We start from the raw sequence: 16,281 nt of genomic DNA on the forward strand, positions 1-16,281 counted from the left end.
ATTTTATTTATAAAAGGTACTTAAGCTTGTTATACTCGAGTATTGTGTTGCACAGTACTCGAGTATACCAAGCTCGAGTACCACATTATTTTTTTTAATCACCCAATTTCCACCTCAACAGTGCCACGGTGGCAAAACTTCTAGCAACTCAAGTTTCTTAAACTCGAGTTCCAAATGGTACTCGATTTTGTCAAACTCGAGTACTTTAAAAGTGGAATTTTCCTAATAAGTTTCGAAACAATGCTTTTTTGCTACAAATTTTTGAAAATGGTGGTATTTGGCCATTCTCATCGTGATATGTGTGCAAAAGTTAAATAGTTTAACTTAAAAGATGGCGTGAAAGCTCAGTAGTACTGTAGTAGACAGATTGAGACAGAACTCAAAAAAAGAAAAAGAAAAAGAAAAAAAAGACAAACTAAGACAGGAGTGTGAGAGAGAGAGGAAAGAGGGAGAGTGAGATAATGTGCTTTTTGAGACAAAGAGACTTGGCTCACTTGATACTGTATTTTTTGAAAGAGTGGCAATCTTAAAAAAATGCTGTATGAAATTGGATTTTTTTAGAAAGTTTAGAGGTGTTGGGTATTGATGTTTAAATAATCATTTTTAATATTTAAATAATATTATATGTATTTTTGTATGTATTTTTATCTACTTGTATTTTCACAAAATAACAAAAATGTTATTAGAAATCTCTTACCAAACAAGTCTTAAGTGTTTGGTAAAAATTATTTCATACTTAAATCAACTACTTAATAATAATAATAATAATAAAAAATATATTATTAGTATTATTTTAATAATGTTTTTGTTAGATTTTTTTAATGTCATAATTATTTGTTATTACGTGGCAAATTCTTACTAGTTGTAGTTTGGACTCACCATTAATATCACATTATTATTTATCAATAATTATTTGAAAAAAAATGCTAAAACTACATTAACCATTTGTATTGTATAATAATTTGTGTACGTAGCATTATACACTCGTTACCACATTATAATTTTGACAAAAAAATTATAAAATAATTTGTAGTGCTTTTTTTTTTTTTTTTTTTTTTTTTTTAATTTTGCAATTTAAAATATTATTTGCTTCCGTGCACGTTATATATATATATATATTTTTTTTTTTTTTTACCTGAATGCACGTTTTCCACTTATCTCTCTCTCTCCCTTTTTTTTTTTTTTTTTTTCATCCCCTCGTTCTCTTCTTCCTTATCTTCTTATTTTCCTTTTCTTCACTCATCCACTCAATTCTTTTCTTCCTTATTTTCATAGTTTTCCTTACATACAGCCACACGGGTCTACCTCTCGTTCTCTCTATGGCCCGAGATGAAGAGCATCACTGCAGCACCAAGCCACCAACACATAAGCTCTACCGTGCCATAGTCACAGACCTTAGCTTTCACTCTCACACATAGACCCTACCATATGACATCCTAAACCAAACCCACAAATCAAGCCTCAGCCTTTACAACACCAATCTGACCTTCCATCTTCAATGATCTCTTTCACTACACCACCACTTACAATTCCCCACTCCGCTAGTGAGTCTCTTTTTTTAGAGTATTTTTTATTAGAGATTTGAGTAAAATTGGGATTAAAAAAACGGCTAAGGATAATATAGGGACAATATACAAAATATTCAACGGTAACATGAAAAGCAACCCTGCGTTTTGGAATTGCACCTCAAATGGTCCAATACTGAAACGAGCTTTTTGGTGGTCTGCGATTTGAAAAGGTGCGATTCGGAAATCTTACCAAACGCCAATTGAAAAATATTCCGTTTTGGAATCGCAAAGTGTTTTTTTACGGGCACTTACAGCACACTGTTGGTCAGCGGTAGAAGATCGACGGAGGATTGAGACCAGCAGGTAAAACTCAACCCAGTTGTTTCTCTGTTCACATGTTGATTGTCATGCTTTTCTAACTCACACGTTACTGCTCACAAACTCTTATCAACCTCCCCACACACATATATACTCTGTCGAATACACGCACTGTTGGAAACAACACACATGCACAGATCCATAGTATCGCATTTCCTACCATTGTAAAAAAGCCCATTTCAAAACCAATGGAACGCAGCAACCAATCCACTTCTTCAATCTCCTTCACCCTTTGAACCCCCGAACGGACATCCAAAGGAAACTAAGAAAAACCACATACCCATGAACCACACTTGACCATGCTTAGATCCAACCCAAAACTCACAATAAGTCTATACCAAGTCCAAGACCACCACCAACAACGACCACCAACAAAAATGAAAAAATAAAAAGGGAGAGAGAGAGTCTGGAATAAGTGAGGATTCGGTCCGAAAGAAGGATATGTGAAAACGTGAAAGATTAAATTAAAAAAAAAAAAAAACACAAGAAACAAAGAGAGAGAGAGAGAGAGAGAGAGAGAGAGAGAGAGAGAGAGAGATCATGAGAGAGCCAAGAGTAAGGGAGAGAGCTAGGGTAGTAACGAGTTCGGCCATGACCAAGGGAGAAAGCTTTCATGGAGATCGGCCATGACTGGAGCTAATGAGAGCTTGAAGGTGGGAGAGAGGAGATTTGTACTACAAAATTTACTACATAACAGATTTCAACAAAAAAAAAAAAAAAAGAGGATGTTGGGCCGATTTGTTATAATTTTGAAATACATTAATTATATTTATTGTGGCATCATATTATTAAGATTATGTGCTAAAATCTGTAGTATTTTTGAAGAGGAGAAAAAGTTTGGTATTGTGGAGTTGGGCCTTATGGTCAAATTTCTATAATGCTTGAAATTTATGAATATAAATCTCTTATACCACTTTTTTGTATTCTATTTGGATGAAAATATTTTTTTATCTCTATGTTTAGGGCCGATTTTTGGTCTCTATTTTGAAATTACTATTATTTTAGCCCTCCCAAATATTTTTTTCAACGTGACCTGAATGTTCTTTTTTTTTTTTTTTTAGTGTGACCTGAACGTTCTTTTTTTTTTTCAACGTGACTTGATCTAATTTTTACATTATAATAATAAAAATAATAATATAAATTTATATATATGATGTGAGAAATTTAATATTATGTAATAAGTACAAATAAATCTATTTCTTACATATTATGTAATAAGGGTATAATAGTCAATTATATAAATTACATTTTTCATCCTTCCCTTTTTCTCTCCAACCAAATAAAAGAATTTTTCACCCTTCCATTTTTCCACCCCTCCAACCAAACACACAAAAGGAAAAACTAAATATTTTTCATCATCCCATTTTTCCACTCCTTCATCCAAACGGACCCTTAGAGTTCAGGTTTACACTTTCACAAATTAGACTAACATTAGAATTTTTGTTCATATCAATTTCTTTAATCTAGAGTGTATATATACTAAATAATTCATAATGAATATGTGCCATATGGTTCTTTTTCTTTATTCTTCTCTTCTTCTACTCACAACCTTTCAGGTATGTATTTGTTTACTCTATTTTTTTTTTCATTAAATTGAATAGTCTTTGTGTATTCTTTTGTTTTTTTTGTTTAACCTAATTTGCTTATGTTTTATACAATTTATATGATTATGGTTTGGGAATTAATAATTAAATATGCTTAGGCATGATTTTTTAAAATTATTTTTTGTTTTATGACTTGGGTTCTGATGGTGATATGTTGCTTTCATTCTCTCAATTTTTATTTAGAGAAAAATCTTTTTAGTTTACTATTAAGCATGTCTTGATATAAATTTGATTATAAATTGTTCCTAACAATTTGATTTTTATTTTTCCTGATTGAAATGGCTTTGGCTAACTATTAGAGTGATACACTTGATCTATAAAAGAAGTCAATCTATCCATTTAGTATTTATTTTTATTAATCATTAAATATGGTTTGACATGATTTTTTATCAATAGTAAAATTTTATAATAAAGAACAACGACAGACAAGAATAAGGATACACTAAAAATATAGTAAATAAAGAGGTATTCAACAATCTCCCAAAGATACAAAATTCTCATTAGAGCACAATTGGTAGGTTACAAAATAATAATTTTTTATTAGGTGTTATCATTTTATATTTGATAGTTATTATACCAAAACAATTTTTCCCTTTTGTTATTATAATAGTTATTTGAGAGATTATTGTTTATCAAATAAAATGTATATTCTATAAGTTTATGATAAAACCGTGCAATGCACGAGCCATTAACTAGTATATATATAAAACCGAAACTTTTGAATTTTTGTTGACTTCTCCAGAGTTTGCCACATCATTATTATTATTTTTAAACAAACTATATCTATATCTATATCTATAAACGTTTGAGTGATATTTTCACAATATTTTGTCTCTTGGGTTGGGTGGTAGTTACCAATTAACAAACAAACACTTCTCTCTCTCTCTCTCTCTCTCTCTCTCTCTCATTATTTAGTTTGAAGACTCAACTCCAAGTTTCTAAAACTTAAAGAAACACATGATGAATTAAGCTTCAATTGCCTCCTTCCTTCTCTCTCACTCCAATCTCTATCTCCAATGAAGACCTAGAAATTCAAATTACTTTGGTCCAATGCAAACTCCCAAACTTATAATAACTCTTCTTTTTCTCTTTATCTTTTCTATGAATTAAGTTTTTAATTTTAATTTTAATATATATATATATATATATAAATATATTTATATTTTTTTTTTTCTTAACACAAAGTCTCACGTTGTTAATTCTCACATGCTTGTGTGCATAAAGTCTATGATCAGATCTGCTATCATCTTTTTTTGCAACACAATTTTCTCCTTAAAACTTATTTTTCTTCAAGATTTTTTTTGAGGGTGGCTCATGCTTCATAATTCACATATTCCACTTATGTGTTAGACTCCTCTCCTTCTCTGGTCAATGCATCAAGGTTAGGGTTTTTGATTTATTCAATAAAAATTATAGTTTTGTTGCATTTTCTTATACGTTTGTCAATTGTTTGTTTTGTTTATTTAATTGCTAGGCCTGAATCTTTTAATTAATTCTTCAATTTTTTGACCTTTTAAAATTTTTAACATTTTTAACATTTCAAAGGTAACTCTTATTTCTCTAATATTTCTATGTTGTGTAGACATTTTTTTGTTGATTCTTCAAAATTTTTTTTTCCTTTCAGAAGTTTTATCATTTTTTATTCAGTTTTTGCAATATCTAAAATTGTCTAGTAGGTTTCCAAATTCAACACCTATAGACATTGATTTTTTTTAAAGGCTAACTCATCATTTTATTATATTTCTTTGTTGTGTAGTCACATAATTTTTGTTTTGTTTCAATAAATTCTAGGCTTATAATTATCTAATTGTTTGATTTATATATGTATTTTTCAGTTCATTTTTTGCAATTCATTTAATTGTCTGGCCAATTTCAATAGTAGAAAAGCTATAATTATGGATTATTCTTTTGAGAATAACCTTTCTTCCTATTGTATTTCTCTATTGTGTAATATATATATATATATATATATATGTTGTTTTATTTCAATACTTTTGAAGCTTTGAATCTTCTGATTTTTTAAAATTTTTTTGGCATTTTGGAAGTTCTAACCTCTTAACTTTTGGGTTCATTTTTTCCATTATCTGAAACGGTCTAGAAGATTTCAATGAATATTCATTGATTATTGTTTTTGAGGGTAACTCACCTTTATCTTATATTTCTATTCCTAGCTTTTTTTTTTTTCTATATTTTTCCTTTAATTGTCCGTGTTTATTTATCTTTTTTTCCTTGATTCTTTCTTTAATAGTTTGTGAGTATATGTCATCGTGTCTTGGTATTTATGTAAAATCTATAAAGACTAAAGATGCTTCTTTTTTATAATGAACTCTCTGTTTTTCAAGATTTTAGTGAGTCATATTCTTAAATGAACGCAATGGTTTTCTTTGACGTGGATTTTGTTCATATTGGTTTCAAAGTTTATTTCTTGGTTTATATTATAGATTGTAATATATTTATTCATCAAACTGTTTAGTTGAGTTTGTTTTTGAAGTTGTTTTTAGCGTTGGACATTATCTTGAAGCATGTTGGTATCATATATTTAAATACTGTTAAGTTGATATAATAATAATAATAATATGGTTTAATAAATGTCTGAAATGTGTTAACAAATGATTTAACTATATGGTTTTATTTTACAAATTTAATTTCGGTGTTGTAATAAAATAAGCCAAGATTAAATTATATATTGTACTGAATATTTTTGTCTGTATCGCGTGGATTAAAAACCAGTTATTATTATTATTATTATAATAGTAGTAGATGTGGGATTCCAAAACTAATAATGAATCTTTAAATTTCTCCTGATCGGACTTAACACAGGAAAACAAACCAAGTGGGGAATATGACAATCCTTATCCCTGAAGGCATCAGGAATGTATGGGATGCGTGGAATATCAGGGGCTTTATTCTCATTAGCCTCTTTCTTCAGGTTTTTTTGCTCTTTACTGCATCCTTGAGAAAGAAAACGGGGAACAAAGTGGTGACTTTCTTTATCTGGTCAGCTTACCTTCTTGCGGATTGGACTGCTAACTTTGCAATTGGACTAGTCTTTAACAGTGAAGGGAAATATACATCTGGGCCTGCCCCAGTGGATGATACTGGTCTTCTTATGGTGTTGTGGACACCTTTTCTTTTATTACTTGTTGGTGGCCAAGACAGGATAACTTCTTTCGCTATCGAGGACAATGAATTGTGGCTTAGGCATTTGCTTTGGCTCATTCTCCAATTCTTTACCACTAGTTTTGTCTTTATTCAATCACTTCATCGTAACAAACTATGGATCCCAACACTTTTCCTCCTTGTTGCTGGAACCATCAAGTACGTTGAGCGGACGGCAGCATTGTATCTTGCAAGTTTGGATAGTTTTGGAAAATCTGTACTTGGAAAACCTGAACCTGGGCCCAACTATGAGAGATTAAGTAGTGTATACTCGGACTATCAAAAGAATAAACTTCCTGTAGAATTTGAATCTGTCCTAGTCCAAGAACGCACTGTTATCCAGGAAGAAGAATTGGACAACCTTGGGTTGGTGCAGTATGCTTATCATTTCACAAGTATGTACAAGGGACTCATTGTCAATCTCATGTTTAGCACCCGCGAGCATAAGGAGAGTCGAGAATTCTTCATTGGAAGGACTGCAGAAGAAACATTGAGAATATTAGAGATCGAACTCAACTTCTTTTATGATCTTCTCCATACCAAGGTGGTGGTGACACGTTCCAAGTTAGGAAAAATATCTCAATGTATGTCCTTTGGGTTAGTTGTCGCAGCCTTGTCACTTTTCCACAAAGAAGAGAAGCAAGATCTCAAGAGGTTTGATATCAAACTGACCTACGCGTTGTTCATGGGTGTCCTAGGCTTGGATATGGTTACTCAACTCCTATGGATGTTCTCTGACTGGACCGTCGCTTATCATAAAAAGTCCAACAAAAATTCACCCCTTGGCCGTTTCCTATCCAAAATCTTCGACAAGTTCCTTGATCTCAAGAAGTCAAGATGGAAGCAATCAGAGAGGTCAACAAGGGAGCAACCAGAGAGGACAACACCAATAATATTTAAAAGATGGTCTCAAACTCTCTCACAATTCAGCTTCACGAAGTATTGTTGGCAAGAACGTTCAAAAGCGATGTATAAAGTACAAAGCAGAAATATGATCACAGGCATCCACGCTATCTGTTACAACGTCTATGGAATACTTAAAAATATGCACATTAGGGGTTTTATAAATCAGAAGAAAAATGACGTTATTCGGTTGAGCTACATGTTCTCTCTGCCATTTCCTCAGAATGTATGGAGCTTTATCTTCATCGAGCTGAAAGCGAAAGCTTACTCTGCTGATGGTCCAGAAGAAGCCAAGAGAATAAGTTCAGCTAGAGGTGATTGGGTTCTCAAAAATGGTGCCTATTCTCACTTAATTCCTTATGTCAAGGATGTTACGTATGATGAAAGCATTCTATTATGGCACATTGCTACTGATCTCTGCTACAATACTGGTGTCGAGCCTTTTAATTATTGCCATCGTGAGATAAGTAAGCACCTCTCAGATTACATGATACATCTTTTATATCAGCAATCAAGTTTGGTGTCCGAAGTGTTAGGCATTTCGAAACAAAGGTTTGTGGATACCTGTGCCGAAGCACAAAGATTCTTCAGCCAACGTGGAATGGAAAATATGGAGGACGCCTATAGAAGTATTCTTGACGTTAACACACCTCTCAAACCCGTTCTGGTGAAGGGAAGTAAATCCAAGTCTGTGCTGTTTCATGCAAGCATGTTGGCAAAAGAGATTCATTTATTGGGTCCATTGAAATGGTATGTAACCAGCCAAGTGTGGGTGGAATTGTTGTCATATGCTGCTAGTCGTAGTAGGGCATATGCCCATGTCCAACACCTAAGTAGAGGTGGTGAGCTTCTTACTTTCGTTTGGCTATTGATGGCCCATTTAGGCTTGAGAGACGCTTGGGTTGAGACCAGTATCAAGACAGAGCTGACTGTCAATAAATGACTAGATATTGGCATCTTATGTATTAAATGATAAATAAATATGAGCAGTGGTACTCTCAAGGAGAAATTATAAGATCCACATTGTGGATAAGTGATATGGTTCACCGTTTCACTAAAAAATTTCAATTTATTTAAAATTGTTAGTTTTTTTTTTTTTTTTGAGAATCTTTTAAAATTGTTAGTTAAAAAAATTTTTAAAACAGAAATTAATTATTGATACTTTGCCACCCTAAACTATACACCAGATTACACTTTACACCCTAAACTATTCGAATGCACACTTTACACCCTAAATTATGACCTTTATTACACTTTGCACCCTAATGTTAATTTTAGGATTAAGTTAAAGAAAAATTAATAATACATGACTTGCCCCATGATTTTTACTTAGATAGTACATTGTTAAAGGCCGAAACACCCTTATTCACAAACAATCAAAACAAAAGTTTTTTTTTTCAACTCTTCATCTCTCTCACGTGTGTACAGGTTCAGATTTCTCTCTTTCCCCAAATCAAAACCCTTAGTATGTAACCCTAAATCCCTAAATCAAAAATATTTTCGGCTCCACCGCGACACCACTGCTCCACCACCTCGACGAAAGCCCCAAATTGCAACTTCTTAAATCACTCTCTTACTCTCTCGCTTTTCACAAAAGAAACCGTAGTTTCCAAATTGAAACCCCAACTCAGTCTCTGTATCTTTTGAGCAAGAAAAAGTGTTTTATCAGGTCTCACTCAGTCGAAACCCCAACTCCGTTGAAACAAATTTGATTTGACACAAGTAATAAACCTACAACAGCAAAAGATGTTGAAGAAAACAGGACAGTAGATGCCAAGTAAGAAAAGCCTTGTAAATGCCATTGTAGAAATTTAAACAGGAAACTTAAGCAGAATCTTAAATTATTTGTTTTGACAAAGTAAGAGCAACGAATCTCAAGAATTCTATTCTTTAAGTACGAATTTAGTCCCCAAATCTTTGCCCATACTAGCTTTGATGGGTGTATTATTGTCAAAAGGTCGGTTGGGTAGGTAGAGCTTTATTGTTTTGCAGCTTTTAGGAATTGTTAAATTATGACTGTGTTTTTTTTATTTTATTTTATTTTTTTAATATAGAAGAAACGATGATTGTTTGTGGAATATCGTACAGAATAAGATTTTTTGTATGAATTGTTGTATTGAATGTGTGTCAACAATTGGTCTCCAAATTCTTGGGCAGGAGGTGTGAGAACTGCTGAAAATTCTTGGGCTGGAGGCGGAAGAACTTCAACTGTTGCTGCAAGTTCCCTACTGTAAGAACTTCAACTGCTGCAATAGGATATGGTGGTGGTGATAACAGTCAATGTGTGGTGGTGCTTGGAAAAAGCCATTCAAAGGGTGCAGTCCAAAAAGAGGAAAATACCCTATGAAAGGGAGAGAGCTGTGTACCTTTATGCACTAGGAAGAGATAAAAAACTGGAAAAAAAAAAATTGTTTTTAATTGTTTGTGAAAAGGGTGTTTTGGTCTTTAAACATTGTGCCATCTAAGCAAGCAAAAATTACGTGCAAGTAATGTGTTATTAATTTCTATTTAATTTAATAGTAAAATTAATGACAGGGTGCAAAGTATGACAATAGTCATAGTTTAGGGTGCAAATTGTGCATTCAAATAGTTTAGGGTGCAAAGTATAATCTAGTGTATAGTTTAGGGTGGTAAATTGTAATTTTTCCTTTTAAACAAGTAGAAATTTTTTAGTGGAATGGTGGACAAGTAACATGGTCTACCAGAGAACTCTATAATTTCTCATGTATTGGACACACAAACGTTTCAGAATTAAATTTTTTCTTTTGTGTGTACAGTTGTGTGTGCGTGCAACAACAATTTCCATATAATTATTCCCAGCTTGGTTTGTGTTATTGTTAAGATGTTTTGTGTAAAAGTTCAAGATTTGAAGAAGGTATTTGTAAAAATTGCGAAAGTTGTTTAGGCTTAAACTCAAGAGTCATATATCCCACTAAAATTTTTAGAAAACAAACACAATTCATAGAATAAATAAATAAATACATATATATATATATATATATATATATATATAGTAGAAGCTGAGAGAAAACAGATTCCTACAATTAATTGTGACAAATAAGATAAGTGTCTATCTAAAATTCAGGCATGTTCCGCTTTAAAAAGCGATCATTACATTGTTAGGAACACTACATCACCGTTTAAAAGCGATAAATTATAATCTTTGGCTACGTTAAAATACTGTTTGGGGGCCCTTAGTATAAAAGGAAATGAACCGCTTAATAAAAAAAATAAAATAAAAAATTAAACAGAAAGATTGCTACGGAGAAAGGAGAGACAGATCGAGAGAAAAGAGAGATAGAGAGAAGGGTGCCTCTGCCATCACTGTAAGGGCGCCACCCAGATCTTCTGCCATCACCGTAAGCCTCCACTCACTCCCCAACTATCGGAATAGCTAGGTAAAGTTCTGTTTTAAATCTAAAAATTTAGGGTTTTTGGTTTTTATTTGGAAAATCAATTAGGTGTTAATTATGATTTAGATTGGTATTTTGGGTCAGATTTGGTTTTGATTAATAGATTGGTATTTTGGGTCAGAAATAGAGAGAGGCGATGAAACAGAGAGAGGCCGAGAAAGAGAGAGGTGATGAAATAGAGAGAGGATGAGGCCTGGGACACGGAGAAAGAAATAGAGAAAGAGGCAGAACGGTAAACACTGCATCGATTGGGCACCGTACATTGTTTTTTTTTTGCCATTTTTTAGATTTGGGTATGAAATGTTACTTTTGATTGAGTTTTTTTGTTGGATAGGTTTAGATTTGATTCATTTTTGTTTTGGGTTTTTGGATTCTCTGCCAAAACGTTTTTTTGTCAAATTTATAAACATGCAAAAATTCTCTATTGTTTTTTGTTTTCTGAAACTTCTAACCGTTGAGTTTCCCCTGTTGAGATGTCTAGGATTCTTCTTTGACCCCTTTTGAAAAATAGATGGTTTTATTCTCTTTCTTTGATGCTTTCGTCTCAAATTATCATCTCTGGTTCTTACTAAAACAAAATAGTCGGTTCTGTCATTGTTTTTTCTACAGTTTGGCGTGGACTACAAAAAAGCATAGGCGTAGGGGAGATGGAGAGACATCTCAGGCCAGCATCACTGTCGGACTCTAACCACCAAAAAATTTGCATCCCTTAACCGGCGGTACACTGTTACAGGGTGAGTTTTCTTTTTTTTGCTTTATTTTTTATTTTTTTGATTTTTTTTCTATTTTATAAATTTTTAAAAGAAAAAACCAAAATCTTGCGATAAAAATGATTTATGTTTGGCTGTTTTGGTATTTGCTTTGTTTTGATTTAGGCATTTCGGTTATTTATGGTTTCAATAAAGGTTTTTCCCCTCAATCAAACCTTAAACCCATTCTTTCAACACAAACAAGCAAAAGAAATAATGCGGCTTTATCATATGGCTGATTAAGCAAACCGGTTCACTATTTTTCCTACCATTCTGTCACCACGTCGAAACCTTTACTGGTAAGGTTTTTTGATTTGTTTTAAAATTTTATTGTTTAAATATGATTTAGGCTTGGGGATTTCGATTGAATTGATTTTGATTTAGGCTTAGGTTTGGGTATGTAATTTTTTGAATGTGAAATTCTTTAAAATAAATCATGTTTAAGGTTTCAGATATGCTCTTGATTTTTTATTTTTTATTTGTTCTTCACAATGTTCTTTAAAATATATGTTTCCTTAAATTTTAAGTTAATTAGTTTATTTAGTCCAACTCAAGTACGGAATAACTTTTTATTTATTTATTTATTGTTATTGTTACAAGGATAGATTTTTTAGCTATCTGAATTCTAGGCTGTACATGAACCACTAACAAATGCTGAATCAAGGTTTGATTCGTTGTGGTCCAAACCTTCATTTTTCAGATTTAAATTTTCACTGAACTGCTGCATTACTTTTTACAATTCAACCCATATTTTCAATGTTTTCTTAGGCTTCGTTTGCGGTATTTCTTTCATCTTTCTCTGCTGCAATTTAAAATTGCTATGCTTTTTTTTTTTTTTTTTGAGCAATCAGAAATAATGGCTGCAATTATATGGATTGTCCTCTTTGCACAAGAGATTGTATGAAATTATTTCTCTTCATAGATTATACAAATATTGTCAAAATATTGTTGCAAACCACACAAATTGGTTTGCATTTGGCCAACTACAAGTTTTGGTATGAATTTAAAAAATGACCAGCTCATATAAATTAAATTTTAGGAGTGTCAACTTTCCTAGAAGTTCGTGCCCTCTTATGTTAATAGACTATAATTTACTTTTTAGACTTGAGAAAAATTAATCTTTAATTTTATTAATTTAGTTTCTGTTGTCTTAAGTAGCATGGGCTCGATGAGTTTCTTAGAGGAATCCACACATTTTACAAGATTCCACTCAAAGGCATTATTTCAACTTAGCTCTTTGAGCAATATTACGTATTATTTTTAATTCCTTTGCTGATGAAATAGACCACCTCATATGTTTTGAAAATAAAAACTCAAGAACATGATTTGATTGTTATAGTTGCTTTTATTAGTTTAAATTTTAAAGAGGATTCTCCTTGCTATTACTTTTTGGCTTTTATTATACTTTTATAGAAGCTATTATATTCAGTTGTAGTGACCATGCTTGCTAAATCTGGTACAAATATTTCAAATATGTGATAGAAATTATCATATACAAGGTATTTTCTCCGTTTCTTTTTTACCTTTTACAATTCAGTGCACATGTCAAGTCTTAATGATATTAATTATTGCTATATATTGTCTTAGTTCATACTTTGTTAAGAGCATACCCAACTGCTTATTGAAAAAAAAAAGCATTGTCTCCCCAAATGGCCATTTGATTTATTTTACATTACTACTCTTACAAGAGTCCTTACATCATATTCTTTATTTTATAATACACCATTTTTTTTTACACCTAACACAAGTCATGTGTGTTTGAGTGACAGAAAAAGAATAAAAAAGGATTATGTGTGTTTGAGATGAGAGATTGAGTAAGTGAGAGAACAAAAAAAGGAAAAGAAAGAATGCATAAGCTATACAGTATCATCTAAAAATACATGATACTATAAGAATGTTTAAAATTTGCTGTAGGAATGCGAGACTGGTTATGTAAGGCTCCTTTTTTCTGTTTTTATTTTAATTTATTTATTTTTTATTTATGAAAATCCTTACATACTTTGCATTTCACCTAGTTTTAAAGGACCAGATGAGCATAGAAGTAATACAATGCTTGAATGGATTATATAAAAGATCTCAGATTTAGTAAGAGATCTCAGATTTAGTAGTAAGAAGAAGGGTACTAATTTTGAGAAAATCTTAGTGTAAAAGAGAAAAATGATGAAGTATTTGGCTCAGCTGTTGTGGCTGTGATTTACTGCTTACCAATTATTATATTACAGTTTGAACCTAACATAATTTGTATTGCTTTTTTTATTTCTTTGGATTTGTTGGTCAAAATATTTTGGTACCGTTTGATTTTATAATTATGATATTGAAATATGCTGTCATGATCTATATGTCTTATTAATTTTCTACTTAAAAAGTATCTACCAGTGGGTTATAGAATGAGTTAATGGAGTTTCATGATTTCATCCATTAGTATTTTAAAGAAGTTATTTACAAAATATTGCGTATATAAGTGCAAGAGTTCTTAACTCTCACTTACCATTCATCTAATAGTGAATAGGCCATTCTAATTTTATTGTGTTTGTAAGCTTTTGGAACTTTGTGTACATAAATTTATTTTATCAGTAGAATAAATACATTGATGCCTCTATGCCAGGATTGAGATTTCTTTGATCTATTGATACATGGGTGAAGAGGGATGTTTGATTGTAAAAGGGGAGAGTTTTTATTTTGTTTTTGATATGATTTGTAGTGTAGTTTCTAATCTGGGTTCAGTTCAGAAACTAAGGCCCCAATTGGTTGATGCCAAAAAATAAAATACGTGGATAAAACATATAAATTAATATATGTAAATATAAATGAAGTTTAGAAGCCAAAAATGCTACTCTGAGATAACTAAGGACTCTGTTTTTATCGCTTTTCAGAACTATACTATAATCTCTGACATGTAACTTTCTGAATTTTGAACTAAATTTTATGGGGTGTGTATGGTTGTGGTGCAGTGGGTATTCTTTGCTTAGGGATCCGTAGTACAACAAAGGACTTACCAATGCTTTGGTCATTCAGTTGACTCCTTGCTGCTACTCTGTACTTGCTGTCATACTAGCAAAAACAGGGTTTCAGCTAGTTTTACATATTATTGGATTTGAACCAATGACTCTTGCCGTATGAAAGTGAACTGCTGAGTCACATAAGTCAAGCTGAGTCAAATCAGAGAAAATAGACTCCTATAAGAGAGCCGTTTGAGAAGATGCTATATGGGATGGATGTCGTCTACAAGAGTGACGTAGAAGGATATATTTAGTTATTGTTTTGGGATGTTATTCTATTTGGTCGAAGAGAACTTTAAATCCTCTATTATTGTTGAGATTTGTAGATTGTACATATTTGTTTTACTGTGGTTAAATAAATGTTAATTGATGCATTTTCTTAGAGATTATTATTATTGTAGATGTTTAAATGAAGCAGAGCATGAACACTGACTAAACCCTACTGAATTGTTATAGCAATGTTAACTATTGTTTGTCCAATTTTATACATAGTCTCTAATTTTAACGTTTTCTCTATGGTACATTTTTCCTTATATGTGGATCAAATATGCCAATTGAAGAATGGTTGATAGTATTGCTAACATATAATTTATAAGATTTCCAATTGAAAATCATCATTTTAAAGAAAGTTTGACTATGATGAGAACTATTTTGGTGCTTATTTTTTCTAGTTATGATCACACATGTTTTGATTGCGGGTCATCTTTATTTACGGTAGGTTTTGTTCCTCCACAACGCATGTCAGTACCATGTAAAATATTTTTTACATCATTTTACAATTGTGAGCAAATTTAAGACTTAACGATATTGAAATTCTTAAGATATCCTACAATGCCAAAGTATGTATCTTAATTCTTTAATTTTTAGGTGGAAGTTCTAAATAAGTTGGCTTCCTATCAAAATGATTGGATGTGGAAATTTATGGTTGTGTTTTTCTCTTTAATTCCTTCATCAAGATAATGTTCAGTTTTATTTTCACTGTCCAAGCATATATACTATATTTTGTGACTTAATTATCCACTCTAATATGAATGGGAATATTAAATTAAATATTTAAAATTGTGTTTGGTGTTAAACAAAGTTCAAAAGTTGTTTAAACACAACAAGCTTTTCTGGATTTTAGATAATTATAATTGTTAAGTTGGTATATATACAATAAATGAAATTCAGTTTCTAGAACCTCATCCATTCTAAATACCTTTTTCTTTCCACATGTTTTTGTAAAAGCATAAAGGTAGATAAGACAAATTATGATTTCTACAAAACATATAAAGGGTAATTTATTGTAATAGTCACTTAAGCTATTGTGAAAATTTATAAAGGTAACATTTCACTAAAATAGAAGACTTGGAATAGAACTTAGAGACAAAGGTAGCAATTGTACTTATAAAACTTAAAAAAATTATAATAACCTTTACGTTTCTTTAAAAAATTTCTTTTATATTGCAACACATATTGATGACATGCGAAGTCAATATTTTTAATGACAACAACATAAATATAAGGTATTATATTGCATGTCTTATATGAAAGACAAGCCAAACCTATCAAAGGATTTTTATGGTGAG

The 16,281-nt window shown here is 31.6% G+C and overlaps 1 protein-coding gene and 1 long non-coding RNA gene across 3 annotated transcripts; both read left to right on the top strand.

Moving 5' to 3' along the window:
• Positions 1 to 1,235: 1,235 nt before the first annotated feature.
• On the top strand, positions 1,236 to 8,573 carry LOC126723245 (uncharacterized). The gene is made up of 2 exons (XM_050426570.1): positions 1,236 to 1,871; positions 6,311 to 8,573. The coding sequence occupies exon 2, from the start codon at positions 6,333 to 6,335 to the stop codon at positions 8,493 to 8,495; it is 2,163 nt and encodes a 720-aa protein (XP_050282527.1). The 5' UTR covers positions 1,236 to 1,871; positions 6,311 to 6,332; the 3' UTR covers positions 8,496 to 8,573.
• A 2,233-nt stretch (positions 8,574 to 10,806) lies between these two features.
• Positions 10,807 to 15,108, top strand: LOC126723246 (uncharacterized). Of its 2 annotated transcripts, none has more exons than XR_007654200.1 (4): positions 10,807 to 10,950; positions 11,087 to 11,197; positions 11,548 to 11,699; positions 14,666 to 15,108. It is a non-coding gene; the product is annotated as an uncharacterized LOC126723246 (long non-coding RNA). The 2 variants fall into 2 exon arrangements; XR_007654199.1 differs by having other exon boundaries at positions 11,575 to 11,699.
• Positions 15,109 to 16,281: the final 1,173 nt, after the last annotated feature.

The sequence above is a fragment of the Quercus robur genome, chromosome 4, assembly GCF_932294415.1.
Source record: "Quercus robur chromosome 4, dhQueRobu3.1, whole genome shotgun sequence".
In the NCBI taxonomy this organism is placed as follows: domain Eukaryota; kingdom Viridiplantae; phylum Streptophyta; class Magnoliopsida; order Fagales; family Fagaceae; genus Quercus; species Quercus robur.